We start from the raw sequence: 22,905 nt of genomic DNA, 5'->3' as shown, positions 1-22,905 counted from the left end.
CATATGATGGTTGTTCGGTGTGTATGAACAACCATCATCTGCAGATTACTCGATCTGCATATATAGCTGTTAGGTGTGTACCCAGTATTAGGTGAGATCCTTGGCTGCCCATGTGCCCACCATACTGATTGCCATAAGCCAGCGTGCCCCAGGACAAGAGATCAGACAAGCAGGACCTGAATACAATGGCCGTGGCTACGAGCGGTGAAAGCACAGCTGACATATCTCCCCCCAACTGGATGTTTGCATATTAACGAGCCGCCACCCGTCTGAGGTCAGGAGACCCGAAGCTTACAGCGCTGCATACTACTTGCCGCTTCTCTGCTGAGACCGGCTACACAGTCAATAGATCCTGGACGATTGAGTAAGTTTTGAACAGCAGCAGTGGCAGTATGTAGGTAATTATATCTGACGGACCTCTCTCTATAGGATTAGAAATATTTGTCTTTGTGACATTGCATATCAGGGACGACCTTTCTATTGGGCTCCTATCATTTGTCCAGCTGCAACACCACTGCAAATGTGGGTGAACATAGTATTTTTTGTTTTCATTTTTTAAACAAAGAGGTAAAACCTCAAATCATGTAATGGGCTATACTTTTAATGTCAAGTATAACCAGACCATTTTCATTTGTGCCGCATAAGATTGCTGGTCTTTTCAGATATGAAGGTGTTAATAGGCAGGCATGCTGGAAGGCGGTAAAGTGTAGGAAGACTTTACATACTGCACAAGCTCTTCCCACTTCCACAACTGCATATTATACAAAACCCACAGAGAGAATACCAAGTGCTCTGTTTTGGTAATGTAGATGGATGTTTGAAATAGTTCATTCATTATTCCCTTTATAATGTCCACACCAGTGCTTTGCAAGCAAATGCCGAAAGTAAAGTTCAGAACAATTCCAATTAGGGCAAAATATAAAATACAACAAAGCCTCAATTATTTGATCCAATGTCCCATCATTCCCTCTCTACTAAACCTAAGAAATGGGAGCCCAGGAAATGCTTCTTTTATAAAAAAATAATGGTTTGATCATCAATCTATAGACACATTTACATGGGTGACTGTTTTGTAGACATGAGAACCACAAAATCTTCTCATTCTGCATTTACCTTTGGCCTATTCCCTCTTCCTGACCACACCTTCAGTCCTGTTAACTTCATTCTGAAAATCAGATCCATTGACAAATCTCTAGCTGAAATCATTCTATACATGTCAACTGTCCCGTTTTCAGTGGCACAGTCCCCCGTTGACCTAATTTGCGAGGGGTTGGGAGGGATTCCACTGCTACATGCAGCAGACTGGTGCCTCTATTTTGTATGGCATTAAATAAAGCATTCTTCTGGCCAAAACGCCCACAGCATGCGGCCGCCATGCAACGCACCTGCCACTCCTAATTTGGTGTCTCTCAATGTTGGGACATATGTTATTCTGATCATTAAATTTTTCATGAAATAACTATAACTTTCTTCAGCAACTGACTGCTAGGCAACTTTAATGCTGGGTACACATGGGACAATCTGTTCAGCGAACGACATTGCTGAACGATCTCCCTTGAAATTCCTGGTGTGCTGGGTGAACGATATTGTTCATCCACACATCAACGATTTTACCAACGATGAACGACCAACGATCGTTCTCCCATATAAAAAATTAACGATATTGTCCAGATTGGCCTACATGCATGCCTGAAGGACGATATCGTTCAGCGGGAGTGCGCATCGTTTGGTCATTCATTGCATACAAACGAAATTATATATCGTTGAATGATATAGTTATCGTTCATATCGCAACGATATATCGTTCCGTGTGTATGCACCTTAAGTCTCTGCTGTAATTGCTCACTTAATCACTAGATGAGATTTAATAATGTTCAAGTTAGGTACCTTTATTTCTATTGTAATCAAATGTAGTTGCTGCATTTAATTCTGCAGTTCCACACATCACAAAGAGGACAGTAGCCGGTCTGTTACAGCATGCTAGTTTAAACCGAATATAAAGTATCTCATCTTATGTACACTCAAAGGGCTCAATTCAATGAGAATTGAATAGCGTCGGGAAGGAGCTCCCGGAGCTATTCAAGTCACCACTCTGTTAAGCCCGACTGAAGGATTTCTTCTTGCACCCCTCCTGTGTGCGAGCAGACATCCGACAAAACTGCTGGCACGATGCCTTTTTCTGCCCTTAGTGCGGCAGAAAAAGCATTGCGCCGGGCACTTATGTCTGAGAATGCCACTTCTCGTGACTAAACACCATGTTTAAAGGCGCGAGAACGGGCATTCTCCGACATAACAGCACGCTAAAATGAATAGCTCCGGGAGCTCCTTCCTGGAGCTATTCGATTCGTGTTGAATTGAGCCTAATTGGCTTGAGGACCAGCAAAGGCTGATTTACTGTTTATTGCAGACACTCTGAACACTGAATACAATGCAAATGTGCAGGGTACACTGCATCAAATTATTATTTATTTATTACCAGTTATGTATATAGCGCGCACATATTCCGCAGCACTTTACAGAAAATATTTGTCCATTCACATCAGTCCCTATCACATGCACACACACATATACACTAAAGTTAATTGTGTTGGGAGCCAATTAACCTGCCAGTATATTTTGGAGTGTGGGAGGAAACAGGAGTACCCGGATGAAACCCACGCAAACACAAGGAGAATATACAAACGTCACCTCCTCAGTACTGTGAGGCAGTAATGCAGTAAACCATTACACCATCTGTGCTGCCCAAATCTCATTTCAAATGTCTCACACACAACCAAACCAATATTCATATTTTCATGATGCATCAGTTTGAGTTAAAAATATATGTCTACACAAGGGATGAAGTTACATACTTATGCATACATATAGATAAGACACTGAAAACTCTATAAGGATATTAGTTATATTACGTTTGACTTGTAAAAAAACAATTGGCTTATGTGAGGTGATCCTAAGTTCTATGCGTGTTTTACCATCATTACCTCCAAATATGGAAAACTTCAAATGGGAGTCATGTGACAAGTGAAGATACTGCCTATCACATAAATTCCCTACTAAAATATAAGCACTGCCTCAAAATCTCCACACTCCCTCCTCCGCTCTGACTGCTGCTCTGTCTTGCTCCCTCACCTCTCTGCTGCTCTGTCCCATCCCGCCATACTTACCTTATTCTTGGCGTCCTGACCAATTATCCTCCTCTCCGGCTAGGTCTGTTCCATCTACCTAATAGTGGGAGCCACAGGGTGAAGGCGCGTGCCCCTGGTTCCCACTACGCAGGCATGTTGGAGACTGGACAGATCTTAGAGAATTATTATATAGATATCTTCTCCCTTAATGGTTATTGCCAATGCATTCCTGCTATGAAACATAAGGGAATTAGAAATGTCTATGTACTATAAGAAGTAAAATGGTCAAGTAATAATGGAATTAGAAAAGGAGTTGTCTTCATTCTTGCATGTAAACAATGGTTTTTGTGCTAGGTCAGTAAATCAGATTATGGTTTCTGTGTGTGAACTCTTTAAATGATGCAGAGGATTCTAAATTCCAATATCTTTACTCCCTAAGGAAGAAAAAAACAAAAAACATTTCCTGTTAAAAACGCTGACTAGTTAAGTACATTCCTTCTCTGTCTTGCCTGAAGTAAAGCAATCAATATGATACATTCTAAACATTCCAGGGCAGTTCTGAATATCATGAGGAAGGAGCAGCAGTAAGGGTGCCAGGTGAAGGGGTTAGAGGACTAACCACCAGAGTGTAAATTCAGGAGGACTACACGACCCTATCTCGGGAGGCGATTGTTTATACCCCTGTATATGTCATTTTGGGCGTGTGCGGTCCCACACCCCACTACATCTGGTACGCAGCGCCTCTTATATGTGTCTGTTGGATGTTTTTATGTTTTAATAAACTGTACTTCACTATATACTACTTTCTTAAATTTTTTTTGAGGAACATTGAATTGATCTATAAAAGAGATATACCCACCATTCAAATCATCTGATTGTATGAAACACTGAAAAGAACGTCATAGGAATTCATTTCGGGGGAACTTTCTCATCCATATACGGTTTAAGATTTGATACCTACTTCAGAGGAGCGCAGGGAATTGCAAGTACTGTGTGTTTATTGATCATAACTTGTATGTGTCCAATATACACCAATAAGAATATTTAAATATATACAGATCTCTCTATATAAAACTACACATCTATATCAGTGGTTCTCAAACTCGGTCCTCAGGACCCCACACAGTTCACATTTTCCAGGTCACCTGGCAGGTGCACAGGTGTATTCATTACTCACTGACACATTTTAAAACAGCCACAGGTGGAGCTAATTATTTAACTTGTAATTCTGTAAGGAGACCTGGAAGACATGCACTGTTTGGGATCCTGAGGACAGAGATATATATACTGAAGTACCCAGCGTTGCCCAAGTTTAAATCTTCAAGTTCTTGAAGTTTTATTATTATGTGATGTCATCCAAATCTATTCAGTGGAGGGCACAGAACAGACTTCCTGGGTCAAAGTTCTGCCCAGCGTACACCAACGGGAGGTCTGACCAGGACTTCAACCCCCTAGTATTCAGACACCCCTGCACAGATTGGGATGGTCCAGCCAGATCCTGACCAGGTTTTAGGGGGTTTAGGGTCCCGGTCGGAACTCCCGATGGTGTACGTTAGGCAGAACTTTGACTCGGGTTGCCTGTTCTGAGCCTTCAACTGGATGGATTTGTATGAAAACTTCAGAGTGGTGGGCAACGCAGAGCATTTCAGCTAGTATATACGAAGTTAGTCAGCCCTCTGTGTTTATGAGATAAACTTTGACATTAAATAGTGTGCATTATTAGCATTTCACTCACTGCCTCATCTTACAGCAGCCGCCCAGGGGGCCTTAGCAGAGTGCCCGGCAGGCTCATGAGCAACTCAGCACTCGATACATTCATACTGGGATAGACAGCATAATCAATCCACAATCTTTGAACCTGGTAAAGCTTAGGATACGAAGAGTACAAACAGCAGGGGAACCTGATCGCAGCCAAACAGTGCCATTGTCCGGGAACAGGTCTCCAGTTCCAGCATTTCCCCAGATGGCAGTCCTGCTAGACATGGTCTTCAATGTTGGTTTGCAGAGTTATTTCAGGGTGTGATTCAGCTGCGGACGCAGTGACAGGTATCATGCAGATTCGTAATTACCGGGAATCTGCACATTCGCCTGACTGTACTGTACTGTCAGTTTCTGGGTGGGAAGAAGCTGGCGACGGGGTGTTGCTGCTGTTGTTGGGGGGCATGGAGAGGCCAAGATCTCCGTCAGCTGACGGAGATTTCCTGGCCTATTTTACTCATTTGCGGCAGACGGCTTGCATGACCCCCTGGTCTCTCAGCCAGCCGAAGGGATCACAGATGATCTGATGCTGGTTCTTGGATGCAGCTCAGAACAGTAATGCATGCAAGTGGTGTGACACCTCCTGAAGTTGGCCACCATTCCAGAGGTTCAGACCTTCTTGCACGGGGTTCTTCGCATACAGCCTCCTTATGTCCGTCCGGTTCCTCCTTGGGACTTGAATTGCGATACCTCACTCTGAAGGTTTTCATTTTGTCCATTGCTTCAGCCAGAAGGGTTATCAGAATTAGCGGCTCTTTTTTGTAAGGATCTGCTTCTCGTGTTTCATGAGGATAGGGTAGTATTCCGCATTAAGCCTTCCTTTCTGCCAAAGGTGGTTTCGGCTTTTCACATTAACCAAGATATTGTCCTTCCGGTTTTTTGGCCAGAATTTAGTGGCTACTGAAGGTTCTTCGTTAGCATTGTTGGATGTGGTACGTGCATTACACATTTACTTGGACCGTACTGCCTCTTTTAGGCGTACGGATTCTCTGTTAGTATTGATTGATGCAACAAAAAGAGGCTGACCTGCCTCAAAAGGGTCCATCGCTAGATTGGTCATTTCTGCCATTAGGCCGGTGTATTTGTTCTCGAGTGTGACTGTTCCGGCCTCATTCAACTCGTGCGATCAAAGCCCATTGGGCGGTACAACATGGTGTCTCTGTGGCATGCTTTGGTATATCACCCAGAGTAATGGCATCCCCCAGATGGACGATAAAGGAAATATGATTTTTTTACTTACCGTAAAATCTCTTCCTTGAAGTCCATCAGCGGGATGCAGCAATCCCTCCCTTGTTTGGTACATATTAGAATACCTGTTGGTTTCTGGTTTCTCAGTCCCTTTCGTGGGTCTCCTTCGATTTTGTTAACCATAGACTGAGTTTAGGCTGGAAGGGGAGGGGTTACATAGGGGGGTGGGAGCAAGTTTTCAACTAAACTAGTGTCAGACTCCATACATCGCTACCCATAACCCAGAGTAATGGCATCCCCCAGATGGACGATAAAGGAACGTTATTTTCATGTGCAAAAATGTCAAGGGTGTACCGTAAATACACAACATCACAGAAGATATAGAGCGTGCTAAACTGATGTGGCCGACAAAACTCTCTGGACGAACGTGGTATGCATAGTAACATCTGACTGGCGTTCAGCATTGACACAGATAACAGAAAAATGTCATGTTGGGCCAACAAGTAACATAGGCATACTAATAGTGCAAAATTACCTTTCTTCTACTGGTTAGTTGAGCAGACGGCCGACTCGGATCCCAATGCTGACCACATGGCACAAGGTTCTGTGCATCACCTGGGCTCGTGAACACCCCCACTGGATGCAAGATCACTGGAAACATATAGCCTGGACTAAGGAGTCGAGGTTCCAACGGTTTCCAGATTGATGATTACACGTGTGGAAAAAAAAACACAAGGCAATAGACCCTGCATGACAACAAGGAGTCCAGGGAGGTGGTGGTCCTTTTATGGTGTGGGCTGTTTTCAGCTGGCAGCATTAGGACCCCTGGTACATTCGCAGACATCATTGTAACCATACTTTTGGATCATTTGCACCCGCTCATGTCATGCATTCACTCAGATGGCAGTGGGCTCTTTCAGGATGACAATTACCAATGCACAGGTCGAAAGCCACCAGATTATGGCTGAAGGAGCATTCCTCTGACTTTAGCATTATGAGTTGCCCCCACCTGTTGGCGAGATTTGAAACCAATAGAACACATGTGGAATTCAATACAACGTGCTATCAATGGCAAGGTTCCACCACCGGCGAAAAATTGTGGACCCTTATTCAGGAGGCATGATGTACACTATCTACACAATACGTTTGAAAGCTTGTGAAGTACACGCCCCAACGCGTTGGGGGCTTAAGTATTACTGGACAAGTGTCTCAGTATTTCTGGCACGAGTGTACATTATAGAGCTATTGTTTCCCCATAATTACCGTGTTTTAGTACACATTACAAACATTGAAAAGGGTACAGAATCCATACATCTTATGAGAGTTTAGGTGTAGGATACTGAAAACTCTAGATTGTGCAGTGGTTAATGAGCAACCAACAGCGTATGTTTGCAGGTCTGGTATGTTTGCAGGTCTGCTATCAAATGCATAAATTATGAAAAAGCTGATGAAAATTATCGGAAAAGTTGATCAATTGATCGGCCAATATAAATCGGGTGGCCGTCGGCCAGTGTGTACCAGCGATATGTCTGAAAGTCGTTCACAGACATATCGCGTCAGCTCTGCTGCACAGCCAATGGCAGATATATCTGCAGATATATTTGTTCATCGTGTAGTATGTACAGGCGGTCTGCTGGACACCCGTAGACTTGCAGAAGAGGCCGGGTGTTGCAGCCAGGAGAAAAGATGATTTTTGTTCAGTGTGTATGAACCACCATCATATGCATATATCTCTGCAAATCACTCAATCTGCAGATATATCTGTCAGGTGTACAGATATATACTGGCAGATATATTGGCCGATCAATTGCTCGGCCAATATATCGGGTGGAGTCGGCCAGTGTGTACCAGCAATATGTCTGAACGACGTCATTCACAGGACACATTGTGTCGGCTGTGCTGCACAGCCGATACCCAATATATCTGCAGATATATTGGGGCATCGTGCTGTGTGTGTACGGGCAGTCAGCCGACCGTCTGTCCATTTGCAGCGGCAATAGCGGGGAGGGGGACGCGACCCGCCCCTCTACAACACACAGAACACATGACGGTTGTTCAGTGTGTATGAACAAACATCTGCAGATATATCTGTAGATCATTCAATCTGCAGATACAATATATCGGTTTAGTGTGTACCCAGCATTACATCTAAAGCTGTGTACACACCTGAAAGATATCTGCAGGTCCACCGATCTGCAGATGATAGTTGTTCATACACACTGAACAGCCATCACTGTCTAAAAATATAGCTGTTGTGAGGACATTGGCCAATTAATCTTTGACTGTGTACACACTGGCAGATCGTCTTTTTGAAATGTGAGAGTATTCCAGTAATTTACATAGTGGGCTGGCACACAGGCAAATGATATAGGCCCTCTAATCTCCTGTTATCCTCTATTGCTGTATAAGCATCTGTATCATAGGCCCTTAATTACTAGAATCCGCATTATAAATACAGTTGCAGCATGATATTTTTTAATAAATTCGCATATTTTAGGAAATATGACATGGCAGTACCAACATCTGCATTCAGGGACAGAGCTTGTGAGAAAGCCCTCCGCACACTTCTCATGGTATTTTTGCCAAAAACTACCATGAGAAGGTCTCTGCACATACGACGTCGGCTTCCGCTACTCCACCAACCCCCCTGCGACAGCGATCTAACCCTCATTTTCTAAAAATTTTTGTTTTTATATTTTGAAGTAGGCAGTAGTAGGGAAGGTTTTTTTGTTTTGTAAAGAAAAAGTATACTAATGCCTCCGCCAATTTAGGGGGTCGGTCGGTCTCTCTCTCGGCCCTGAAGTGTCTGTTGCGCAGGCGCGGCTGCAGGGCCGTACCATTGCGGACGCCACTGGACACTTGACGTGCGCTGCCCCCAGCAGCAGCGCTTGTGCAGGTGACGTTACTAGCAGTGTGCCACTGGCCAGCTCACACTGCTGCTCTGACTCAAGTCTGCCCCGCAGCTTCAAGCTTTTGGCTGCCGGCATCTGCGCTCCTCCTTCCATCATGTCATGAATCCAGGGCCACAGAATGACAGCATGACGTCCTCTCCCCACAGTCCATGAAATATCACTCAGAGGTAAGTAAGCCAACGGGGCTTTCCATTGGAAGTCCACCTGTGGCTGTCCACGCAGGAGGCCAGGAAGGTAGACACTGTCCGGAATAGGAGGGAGCTGGAGGTTCTTCCCTACCCAAAGCACTGCCTGCTGCTAACCCCCTCCTTGCCAGTACTGCCCCAGCTGCTATCTACCCTTATCCCCTCCCTACACCCAGTACTACCTTCCTCTAACCCCCTCCTTGCTTCCACAACACTGTCTCAATTGCTGTCTGCACTCTACCCCAACTTCTCCCTGCCTCTAACCCCAGCTCTACCCCAAATGCCATTTGCCCTTAACCCCTCTACCCAAATGCTACCAGACCCCAGCACTGTGTCAACTGTCTGCCCCATAATATGTGATGGGACCCAGAAACCATGGCGTAGGACCCCAATTGTTTCTGCTCAGCGCGATCACTGATGCACACAAGATATATTGGCCGATCAATTGATCGGCCAATATATCTTCCAGTGTGTACCCAGCATAACATGCTATTGTTAAAGAAAAAAAAAAAAAAAAAACAATTTCTAGTGATAAACTGTGGACACTTTTGACACAATTTTACCATCGATTTAGAGATTAAGATTAAAATGACTGAAATCATCCAAAACGACTGCAAACACATCAGATGTCAGATATCGTTATCTGACCATCAGAAACGCGCATCGTTCAAACATGTTAGATATGTCAGATTTTCCTTCAGATGTGAACGATTTTTACAATCGTTAAGATCTGAAGAAAAATCTGACCATGTGTATGCATCATAAGAACAGATTAACATTCTCTGAATTAGTGCTTGCTCACTCATTATCCATGTATATTTGCAGATGACCAATTGGCTTTGCCATTTATAGAGGGCATCCCAAGAGCTCCGTTGATCATACTATCAGATAGTGTGTCACAATGAAAATGAAAGGAATCCAGATGTATTTCTGTACTATTGTAGCTGCTTTTATGCATTCCTTGGCAAAGTACTGTAACTGGGAACACAAGCTGAATTCGGGACAAACTCTGGGCCTGATTCAGAGCCGCTCATAAGCGGCCGCTCGTTCGCTCCGAGCGATGTTCGCACATCTGCGCATGCGTATGGGTCGTAATGCGCATGCGCCACCCAGTCATTGCGGTCGGAAATCGAGCGCTCGCAAAATAGCGAGTGCCTGCTAATTTGAGTGACAGGATGAGGCGTTTGTGGGTGGTAACAGGGGAAGGTGCTTGAAAACGGGGAGTGGTGATCCGAACGCAGGCGTGCCAAACGGTCAAAACGGGCATTTTAAGGGTGTGCATAATTAACAAAGCAGCGTCATCGACCACGTCACTTGGTTGTCTCTTAGCCTGAACTGTTCGCATGATTCCGGTAGGATAAACCTACCACAAGCACTGCGAGCAGTTCAGACGCCTTTCGATGTACTCGATTAATCAAATAAATAGCGGAGATGACGTAGGATGCGAGCGGCCAGGGGGCGTCTTTACAAAATAGCGAGCACATGTTTCGTTCGCTCGCTCAGACATAGAGGCGTCAACAGACCGCAAAGAGCGAGCGCTCAATTTAAATAGCCGGCCCCTTTTTCTGAACGAGCGAGCGCAAATAGCGTCCGGCTCTGAATCAGGCCCTCTGTGTTCAGTGCTGATTTCGGTGAGCAAATTCCTAGCTTACAGAAGTGCAGGGTGAAGGATTACATGCTCTTCTAAATGCAGGACATGCAACATAACAAACATTTGCAACTTGCTTTGTAGACCTTTGCTTATACAAAAAATGCAAGAATGTACAGTCATTTCTAATGATGTCATGGACTCATATCTTCCCTGGCTTGTTAAGAGATCTTGTCAGCTTCTACAAATTGACTGGCTCTTGAACTGTATGTATCTGTTTATGCTTGTTATAAAACAGATTGCAGTAGGCTCTGAGGGCCAATTCCCCTCAGTCAAAAGTATGCGACAAAACTGGTTTCTCCATAGTAGAATATAAAACTTAACTAAGGGCTCAACAAATCCCAGGGGCCAGGTCACCATGGCGACAAAGATTTTAGTGCTGGCGACAAAGTTTTACAAGACCCAGGTATGATGTTTCTAATAAAGCTAATTGTTGGGAAAAAAAAAAAAACACACTCCCCCTATCATAGGATGTGTGTTCATTCCCGCCACATTCAATCAGTGTGGCTCTGCCTCCTCTTCTATTTTGCCCGTGATGAAGTGTGAAGAGGAAATGGAGACCGGACACAGATCGGCACCAGGTGCAGCGAGGATCTGGGTGTGAGGCTCAGACTGTCACTGTGTGTCTACACTTCCAAAAACCCCTGCCCACATCTATGCTGTTACCAACATGCACCCAGGGCTCTGCAGTCTCTTGCCGCACCGGGGATGCCATGCCCCACAACCACATTGGAGGCGATGAGGGAGGCTCTGAGCTCTGGATGAAGAGCAGCTCCAGGGGGAGAGGCAGAAACTGCTACAACGGCATGAAAGATATGGTGCTGCTGAACTCCAACAGAGGGAAAGACTTGCTGCAGCTTTGGGACAAGGAAGCGGCCATGTGCGGTGTGGGCACCGGAGGAGGCGTGCAGGTGAGCCGCGAGGGAAGCAGGGGGCTCACATGAGTTTGTTGGGAAAGCAGCTGTCTTATAACAGCAGCCAGTGCTGTCAAAGCAATGTCAAGTACAGGAGGCTGCAAAACTATCTATACACATGTTGTAGAGTCCGCTGGGGCCAAGTTTTTGTCTACCATGAGAGCCTGTGAGTAAATATAATCCCTTTCTGAGCTGTCATGAAAGCTTACATACTCCTCACTGATGTGCTATATAGTTCTAATGTCCTCTTATGATCTAGGATGAACCTGACGAAATGCACACCTGAGTGTTATATATAAGAATTGGCAAGTATTGAAGTTATTCTTTATTAGCATGGCTCCCCCATATACAACATTTGTACTGTAATAGTGTTTTTAAATTTGTGCACTGTATAGAGCAAACTCCTAGAAGGTTTTCCCTTGAAGGCTGCTTAGTTATCTGTGATAAATCACACTGTGGGCCAGGGATAATATGAATCTGGGCTCATACTGTGTGGTCTCTACAAGTTTTCATATATTCTGGCCTGGGGCGATGGTTTGGCTTCTAAAGTTTTAAGCTTGATGCCTGTTGCTGTATATGCCAGTGGAGACATGTTATATGCCTTTATCATCTTATATATTGTAAGTGCAACCTGTAATTAAAATTTCTGCTTTTTAAAGGAATCTGCACAATCTTCTGTGTTTTTGTGTGTCTTGAGTATGGTTTATGGAGAGAGCTCTTTTGAGTTTAGTACATTTTATGTTAACTATTTTGTCAATTTGAGTATCTATGGGGTGTTTATTAATTTGTACTGACTTGAGCTGCACTCTGAACTTTTTTGCGAACTCTTTGAGGCTTTCTTGCTGATTACAATTCAAAAACTGAAGAAAAATAAAGTCCACTAGTCTATGAAGAAATTAAAGACCATTAAAAAAAAATAAAAAATTATATAATTATATATATATATATATATATATATATATATATATATATATATATATATATATGAAAATCTAAGAATAAGTCTAATTCTACTAATACTATAACACAGACAATTTGTCTGGTATTAAAAATGCAAATACCCTTTAATGTACAAGTGATTGAACAAAATACAATGGTCAGCAAAGGAATAGGCCATATCACCGGCTGGACAAATTTAAAGTACGGTAGTTCAGTTATTCAAAGCAAGTTCACAGACATGTTGGGGTATAAAGTATTTTTTTTCCTCTCTTTTCTGTATGCTTCTTTTAAAGCCTCTCATTAGGTTTTGTTACAGATTTTTATTTCACCTTGGTAATGGAGCTATATTGTATGTAGAAAAAGCTTGTGAGAAATACTTAAGTTTAACACCTGGAGCATAACAGCTAAACATGTGATTTGTTCTATCCTTTGTTTTAATAAAATTGCTCAAACTCAACCTTCAATAACAATGCAAGAATTAAGTGGGGTAACCTTCCAAATAGTATTTTTATTAATGTGTTGTGATATTCAATTTTTGTAATGTTTTTCTGTATAATTTAACAGTTTATAATGTTCAACACAAATATTTGTATATCAACAAACCTGGTCAACTAAAACTGGTTTACATTTTCTCACACATTTGTGTCCTTAAGGAAATGCACATTAAAAACAAGACTGGACTTAAGCTGGCCACACATCTAAAGATTATCGGTCCAACCAGCCAACTAGTTGATTGGTTGGAATGAAAATCTGGTAAGGTATGAAAGCAAATGACAATCGGTAATTTGCTCCCAAACGCCGGAAAATGGACAAAAACTGTTGTTTGTTAAATGTGTGATCTAAACAATTTGTTCAAACTTGTTTGACGACCATTTTCATTTGTTTTCTGGCATTTAGGAGCAAATTGCTGATCATCATTTACTCCCATACATTACCAGATTTTCATTCCAACCAATCAACTAGTTGGCTGGTTGGACAGATAATATTTAGATGTGTGGCCAGCTTTATGCTGGGTACACACTAGACCAGAGGTTCCCAAACGCAGTTCTCAAGTCTCCCCAACAGTTCAGGTTTAAGAGATAGCCATGGTTGAGCACAGATGGTTAAATCAAATTGACTGAGGTACTACTTAAATCACCTGTGCTCAACCATGGATCTCTCTAAACATGAACTGTTGAGGAGCCTTGAGGACCACGATTGGGAACCACTGCACTAGACGATGTGTAAACCCAGCGACGGCAGGATATATCAGGCGGTCCGTACACACTGCATGATGTGGCGTCCGACCGCCCGATACATCGTTCACCTGCACCATTCACCTTCTTGGCATCGGCAGTAACATCAGACATTTGTTCTCAAAACTACTACATGTCTGCCAATAAAACATTAAACAGATAATTTACAATTGGTAGATGCAGTTAGAAAAATCTGAAGTTCTTTGCAATAATTCCATGTCCCATCCCCTTCTGGCCACGCTCACGTGCCCCAGTAACAGCCGTAGAAGCCCCAGCATGAAATGATGTACCATTTACAACTGAATCTGTCAGCATTTACAACTGGATCTGTCAAACATCCACACTACCATTATACAGTGGCAACATGAAATACTCTTACAATCATCAAGAGAGATCTATGATCCCCTTTTAAAGTTTGTTTTATTGAACAAACTTTCAATTGTTGCACATTGAACAAAATGTAGTTCAGTCAGAGGGAGAACATGTGCTAAACACCCGGGTTCTTTCAAATATCGACTCTTAGTACAGTTCCTTTGTTTTGCTTTTTCTTCCCAGGAATCCTTCTGTCAATCTAGTTGATTGGCATGATTATCTTCCCAGAATGCATGCCTGTGTAACGTAAATTAGGACGTCATTTGCAGGTGTGGTCAATTCCGAAATGAATTGACAATTATGACAGAGGTAGTAGGACAGTGTTGGCTAACCTTGACACTCCAGCTGTTGTGGAACTATATATCCCAGCATGCCCTGCCACAGTTTTAGCATGCCCTAATAGCAAAACTGTAGCAGTGCATGCTGGGTTATGTAGTTCCATAACAGCTGGAGTGTCAAGGTTAGCCAACACTGTAGTAGGACATAACCCGTAAGTTTGCTCCAGCTTGCAAAAGATAACTTTAACATCTATAATATTAATAATTTAGTTTCTCTTATGCTAGACACAATTAAGCAAAGCAGCACTGCTGCTAAATATTAATATCATGGGCAGTCAGTAAACAAAAGTCATGCAGTTTTGAAAAACCATGCAATATAATAACACCATTCAGCTACAAATTTCTCTCTCCCCTTCCCTATAATATATACTTTCTGCTGCGATGCCTTAAGTCAGTGGTTCCCAAACTGTGCGCCGTGGTACCCTGGGGTGCCTCGGGACACTTTCAGAGGTGCTTCGGGTTGGTGGCCCAGCACCAAATCAAATTATTTATTGTCAATGTAATGTAAATACGTGGACAAACAAAAGCGTAAACCTGTTCACCACTACATAACTGAACCTAAGGATGACAGATTAGCATAATCTACTTCATTTTTCTTTAGTGTTCATTCTAGCACCCTGCATCAGTTACAACCCGTGCAGTTCCTCTCTCCTGCCTGGGGTGTCACACTCTGCTCTGGTGTTTCTAGCACACTTCTAATGCAGCAAACTGCTCAGATACAGGCCAAAGTGTGCTAGGAGCACCAGAGCATAGGGCGACAACTCAGGCAGGAGTGTGGAACTGCACGGGTTGTGACAGGTGCAGAGTGCTAGAATGAAGACTACTCTACTACATTTTTCTTCTGAATTTCTCAACAAACTTTTGGCTTAGGGGTGCCGTGAAAACAATGCTGATATTTTAGGGTGCCGTGGTTCAAAAAAGTTTGGGAACCACTGCCGTAAGTATTAAAGAAACTATTTGCGTGGGCTTCATAACCTGTGACACTGGGGGGATTCAATTAGCTGCAAGGTTCTGTCAGAATCTTACGGCTTCTGTGTTTACACATCTTAAGTTCAATCAGCATAGTTGCTATCAATAAATACAACCTTATTTCTTTGCGTGGAGCAATGAGTGAAGACAAATTTGCCAATTAGAGCAGCAGCCCATGTGGTGCAAGGTTCGATTTGCTAGGTTCATGTGATCCTTCATAGCCACTAAGGAGCCAGTGTGACATTCTAAAGTTCGATAACAGAAGCTTCTGCTGATTAAAATGATATTCGGCATGCCTATATTCTGTGTGCAACTGCGAGTGTAGCTACATGCAAAACACTACATTACAGTGTCACAGCCGCATATCATTTTAATCAGCAGAAGCTGCTTGTGCGTTATATTTGCACATAAACATCTGAAGGTAAAAAGTAGTGTGAAAAGGCACTACTGTGTCACACTGCACTTGCGTTGTGTAACGCGACTTGTAGCGCACGGAGGATAGAGGTAAGTGGGCACATATATACTTAAATGATGAGTTTTGTACAACATATTGCAATTTAGAAATAAGTGGAATTACCGATATACATCTATTTGGATAAAAACACTTAAATGTTAAGAGAATTTTCACTCTGCCAAAAAAAATTAGCGTAGCCACTGCTTACAAGTCAGTGAACCAGTTACGTCACCAGGAGCTGGACACTGTACTGTGATGTTAGTGTGCTGCTCCCAGTCCCTGAAGAGGCGGCAGCAGTGTAGGGAGAGTCTATGGGGGCAGCTCACATCTCTGGGAGTACTGGGCACACCCACAGAGTGATGAAACAGGGGGTGCATCGCGAGGCCATGCCCCCTTTCCGGGCACATGCAGGGGATATACTTGCACATTGGGTGTCACAGACCCCAGTGACACCACTGCAGTGAAGGGAATCGGTATGAATGCCCGGCAGTCAGAATGCCGGTGGTCAGAAGACCGGCAGCGGCACCCTGATGTGCAAGATCCCGACAGGGGTAGTTAAGTACACTAACTCTCCCCCTCCACTAACCCTTCCCCTGTGGTAGCTAACCATAACCTCCCCCCGGTGGTGCCTAACCCTATCCTCCCCTTCCCCATAGCCTAAGCCTAACCCACCCTGGAAGGTCCCTAAACCTAACCCCCCCACCCTTGGGCTAATCCTAACCCGTATATTTACCGTTGGGATGCCAACGTCAGTATCTTGATCTCTTCGAGATAGCAGCGTTGGCATTTTGACGGGCGTCAGGTTTCAAGCGTCGGTATACTGACGTCCGGGACCCTGTGGGCCAGCATCCTGACTGCCTCCCCAGTGAAGATAGCATATACTGATCACTTTGGCTACTGAAAATAAATCCAGGTGATTTAAGCGGATACGTAAAGAACGTCATTTCAAACTAAAAAGTAAACTTTTTTTACTGTGGAAAAATGGAACAAACTTTTTTGTCAACACTCTCTATAAAACAATTTTAATTCTTAAAGAGGGCAATATTGTAAGAGACAATAGGAACCAGTGAGAATAAGTCATAGTTTCTAGCTTTAAATAGCAATCAGCTTTAGTCATCAAGTACATAGAGAGGATTTGCTGATACCTGCATACACCACATACTACACACAAGGCAGAACAGATAGTAAATGAAAAGGTAAAACAAAAAAGTAAAATTAAGTTAACATAACACTCAACCATGGTTAATTTTGGTATGCTATAAATATACACAAGTAGTGCACAAAAGAACTGAAACACCAATATAAAGTCCCTTAAAAGAGGGCTCCACAAATTTTTCTAAAACCTAGTGGCCAGGCCACCGTCCCGAATCAAGATCTGTAAACTTGTATAGACCACCACACATGCCCCTTCAATGCCCCTCAGAATTCCCCACATGCCATCAGACGCAACCACAAGCTCATCTCTGTCGCCTAATTGCCATCATGTCACACTGTAGGCAAAGCAATCCCCAGCATGCCCCTTTGCATGGCCCTTAATTCCCAACATGCCACACAGCAGGAGTCCTAATAATAAATTATAAGGAGTGGATCTTTAAATAAATCTAAATAGATCAGTCTTTAACCAGCTGCACTGGAAATCAGTACCCAATTGGTGGTGTTGGTGGTCTAGTTTCCTCTTCTACTATCCTCTGTGATTGAAACCTATAGGGTGCCAGTGATGACTGTCGCAGTCAGCATGGGAGGAAAGCACAGGAGCAGAATTACCAGTAGCCAGTGCCGATTTAGATGCCAAACCTCTTTCCTCCAATCCTAAAGTAATGGGTCCTCATTCAGCATGACTATCGCTAAATGTGATAGTCATGTAGTGTGGAGCTTGGTTTCTAACCAAACCTTGATCTCATCACTGACAGGCGAGGGTCTTAGACAATGGGGAGCAAACATATAAAAACCTAACTTTAGCAGTCAGGGCCGCGATTCAATTCAAAGCAATGCTGAATAGCCTCGGGAGGGAGCTCCCGCAGCTATTCAATTCAGCGCGCTGTTAAGTCGGAGTGTGCCGGTCTTCGCGACTTAACCTGGGTGTTTAGTCGCGAGAATCAGCATTCTCCAACTGAAATGCCATCCGCGAGGCTGTTAAAGCAGTGCTAAATCGGCAAACAGCCACGCGGCTGGCACCTTTGTCGGATTTCTCCTCGCACCTCAGGAGGGTGCGAGAAGAAATCCTTTAGGTCGGACCAAACATCGCGGTGAACTAAATAGCTTCGGGAGCTCCCTCCTGAGGTTATTCATAATCGCTTTCAATTGAATAGCAGCCAGGATATGAGGTAATGCAGAAATGCCTAATCATTAGGCATATACTGTGGCTGCTCTTTCTTTGACAATGGTAAATTCCATTTGCCAGGTCTAAAATCTTAGTAGCCATGGCGATCGGCATTTGCCAAGTCATACCTTAAGAGGGCATTGGGCCACTACTTACAAACTGGAGATGATTGGTGCCAGAGCCCAAGTGACTGCTGGTTGTTGCCAGGAGAACAAATGAAGTATACAATATACTTTCAAGGAAAGGGTGGCTACGAAAAATATTTTGATGCATGCAGACTTTGCTGAGGTGATAATCATGATTCTTAAAACGATGATTAATCTTTGCCTCCACATGTAAAATAATTAAAAATCCACATCACTTGAGTTCCCAGTTTATGACCATCCAGGATCCACCGGCAAACGTAGGTGTAAAATTGTCTATAGTATAGTTGATAACTACCATAAGTGAGTGAAATCCACACAACCAACTTTATCTAGAACTCATCATACAGTATACACTATTGTGGTCATCTCTCTTTTGGTATACTCTATCGCTGCAATTAGCGTGGATCATTCCTTTGGCGTTCCGGTACCCTTGTACACTCTTGTTCTCTCTGCAAGCATAAGATTAACAAGTGCAAATTTGACATTTACCACAGGTGGGTGCTTTCATACTATCTATTACATCCACTTATCTTATGGTAGAGTACACTATGGTCTTATTTTTTTTCCTTTACACATGGATACAAAAATTAAAGCACACACTTAGTCACTGTATGCAGCCTTTAAGCCCCAAATAATTTAGTCCGTGTCTGAAATTGTGGAGGTAGGATACATTCTTGTACAAAAAGGTCACTCAACTGACACCTACTTGATGATGATGCATAATGCAGTCTCAGGCTTGTCCATTTATCAAGAATATGTGGATGGGTGCTTCACCTGACACATCACCTTCCACCGCTGCTCTTTAAACTCAAATGTGCATTGTGTGAGGAGTTGCTTATACTGTGTGTCCCAACTGTGATATCCTACTCTGGGAATTTTTGTCAGACCATTTTGATAAATGCCAACATCACAGGACAAAATTTTCATTCAATGGATTTACAATTGCTCTCCTGTTTTGTCTTGCATTTGCTAATTAATGCAAAAGCTCCGTGATTGCCCAGAGCATCACACTGGGCAATGTTCTGTTGAGAAACTTTGGGTCCTGAGATTCATGTGGATGTTACTTTGACATGTACCACCTACCTACACTAAAAACATTGTTCAGGAATGGTTTGAAGAACATGACAGAGTTTAAAGTGTCGACTTGGCCTCCAAAATCCCCAGATATCAATCCTATTGACCAGCGGTTCTCAAACTCGGTCCTCAGGACCCCACAGAGTTCACTTTTTCCAGGTCACCCAGCAGATGCACAGGTTTTATTCATTACACACTGACACATTTTAAAAGAACCACAGGTGCCGCTAACTATTTCACTAGTAATTAGGGGAAGAGACCTGGAAAACATGCACTGTTTGGGGTTTTGAGGACCGAGTTTGAGAACCTGCGTTATTGACCATTTGTGGGATGTAATGGAAAAACAAGTCATGGAGGCCCCACTTCGCAACTTACTTTTATCGATATATATATATATATATATATACACATACACATACACACACAGTTATAAGATGCATCTTATCGATTAGGAGTCCTTTAAATTGTTTTGTATGTTTACATAAATAATAAACAGGAATTAAAGGATAGGTATTTTAAAGGTACCCATCCACTTGCCGATAATACTGAGCATTTGCACAATTACGACATCGTAATCGTGCAATCGCTCAGTTATCGGCCGCATATTGGACATTTAAATGTCTAAGACGTCCAGCGAGGCGCGTGCCCGCTGGTCGTTTCAGACATCTATCTTCGACCGAACATGCAGGTCAACCCAACAACCGTCGTCAGGTTGCCCATGTTCAGGGATGATTGATGTGCATACACTGAACGTTTGATCGTTCAGTGTCTGCACTTCACCCCTAGGGAGACGACGGCACGATTATGATGTCGTAATCATGCCGTCGTCCCCGCATCTACAAGTGGATGGGCACCTTTAGACTGGCTTACATTACAGGTTTCTGGTAAAGTGGATAAAAAGGTGAACAGAAAAATTACTGAATGCTGTACAGAGGCTTGGAAATGAGCCAGTGACACTGAGGCATGATCACTATTCAATGAACTGCATACACTACATGAAAGCTCTCATGGTAGTGTAATTTCACATAACAAGGAACTAGAGAGGGACAGTTTTAAATAGCAAACAGAAACAAATGAACCCGGTTAAATGCAAAGATCATATTTAGAATGAGAGCATAAACAATGTATAAAAGCATCTCCATTCTTTTAACAGAAACAAGATACGATTAATCAGAATATAGCAGTTCCAAGCCTTTCTATAACATATGAGAATGAGAAGGTACAATATAAAAAGGTAGGTACAGCAGGCTCTTTTCACTTGTCAACATTAATTACAACATTGAAATGGAACCATCAGATAATATTACTGTAATTAAAACATGTGTAGAAACTCTCATTATGGTATTTATATCTAATAACATTTTAATAAATGTTAATATTACCTACATTTTTCCTATTATCCATGTGTAAATTCATCACAAATACAGAAATAGGCTCCAAAAGTATCCATAGCAATTTTCCAAGTACATAACTAGAGTATATAAAGCATGTTTTCAGATGGGTGTCTACTCTACCAGATGTGTGTGCTGTAGAGGCTAGTTTTGTGTATAGTGGAGGTCAAAGAACATATTTAAACATGCTTCTACAAACTTTAAAGTTCCAATGGTCAATAAACACTACTGCTTCATTATACAATCATAGAAAAATGTGGCACTAAAATAAACTAACATTTTTGCATGCATGCAACAGTGAAATCCAAGGAAGAATAGGCATCTGCACAGGTCTATGATGTCAGTGAATTTCAGATTATACCCAGTATCATTTAACCACTTGGTGTTCCATTTATGGGGTGCTGCCAATGATGATCGGTGCAAGCAATCACAAAAAGTATTGGAGAGAAAAGAGTTGGTCTTGTAATGGCGCACTATTTAAAACATAACTTTTAATGTGTTTGAAATAATGAAATATATAGACAAATTTTTCCAAAACACATTAAAAGTTATGTTTTAAATTGTGCGCCATTACAAGACCACCTCTTTTCTCCTTTAAGTAGAAACCAGTAAACTGAATATGAAATTAATTTAAACTGTGCACTCTGTCACCATATTCACTGGACTTTTATTCTTCAATCATACAGAAGCAATTGAAATAAGTTATTGCACAATTTTGGAAATCTATTAATCCCATTAATTTATTACATAATACCATATCATAGCAGAACCATGTATGCTGCAGTTAAAACCCAGTTATACAATTAGTATCGATGATTCACAGTAATATCTGCTGCATCATGCATTACATTTATATTCCAAATCTCTCGGGCAATCCAGTACATGTAACTCAGCATGTCAGTTTACCTCACACCATAATTACAGTTGTCAAACAATAATTTAATATTAAGTGTAATATCTATAATAAATAAGTTAGATATATATATATATATATATATATATTTTAAACACAAGTGCTTTGGCAAGCAGTTAACTTTGATATAACAGAGGAAATAGGGCTTTAGGGGGTTATTCCTTATAAATAATAAAAACACAACCAAGCAAATAAACAAACATTGTTCAACGCATTTATAGGAGCCCATATGTCATCAATTTAGGCAATTCCTCGTTTTGCAGATGTTTATGTAAAAATATTTGCAATGTATGGGGTTTATGATTGCCAATTCAGACCAAAAAGTGATCAGAATCAGTAAATCAGGTTGTCCAACATGTTGGATTTAACAGACCAATTGGTTCCGTAAATTGCCAGTGTATGGTAGTGATCAGCCTATTTCCAAACGTTACTAGTAAAATGATTAGCCCTTCACAACTGGCAGATCTGTTATTTGCGGTAAATGGTCAGCAAATCACTGAAAACTAGCTGTAATATTGGTGGAGAGAATCGTGAAATCGGGGCGGAGAGGGGGGGGAGCAGGATCATTGATTTGCTTTGTTTTCCTGATTGCTGATGTATGGGCCCCATTAGGTGTTCACACTCTTTTAAGTAGCCACAAAAAGCCAATTTAACATTTTTTTCTAATTCAATAGAGTACTGATAAAATCGTCTCCTTGTGCCCAGGAGCTCTATAAGGCTGGGTACACACGTAAAGACTTTCTATCCAACTAGTTAATTGGTTGGAATGAAAATCTGGTAACGTATGGGAGTAAGTGTAGTAAGTCAGGTGTAGGGCCAGCTGTCACTCACCATACACCCTATGCATAGATCCGTATGACAGGTACAGATCATACACACTGTCACTGGTGACACAGCTGGGTACACACATTAGCTATAGCCAAGGGCCTGTGATCAGCAGCTGCCCCCTTATAGTTACCCTCATCAGCACTCGGCAGGCTAGGCCGCTGCACTCACCACACACTTCTTGCCCAGGTAGCTGTAC

The 22,905-nt window shown here is 42.5% G+C and overlaps 1 protein-coding gene across 2 annotated transcripts in view; it reads right to left on the bottom strand.

The window, feature by feature from the left end:
* Positions 1 to 22,905, bottom strand: part of WASL (WASP like actin nucleation promoting factor) — a 57,920-nt gene that overhangs the window by 34,706 nt on the left and 309 nt on the right. For both annotated transcript variants that reach the window (XM_088457649.1, XM_088457650.1), the window contains exon 1: positions 22,878 to 22,905. This exon is cut by the window's right edge. In XM_088457649.1, the coding sequence (XP_088313775.1) occupies positions 22,878 to 22,905 (28 nt within the window). The remainder of the gene's footprint in view (positions 1 to 22,877) is intronic.

This window comes from Taudactylus pleione, unplaced genomic scaffold, assembly GCF_031769625.1.
Source record: "Taudactylus pleione unplaced genomic scaffold, aTauple2 ptg000041l, whole genome shotgun sequence".
Lineage (NCBI taxonomy): Eukaryota > Metazoa > Chordata > Amphibia > Anura > Myobatrachidae > Taudactylus > Taudactylus pleione.
This window is presented reverse-complemented; position numbering and strand designations above follow the sequence as displayed.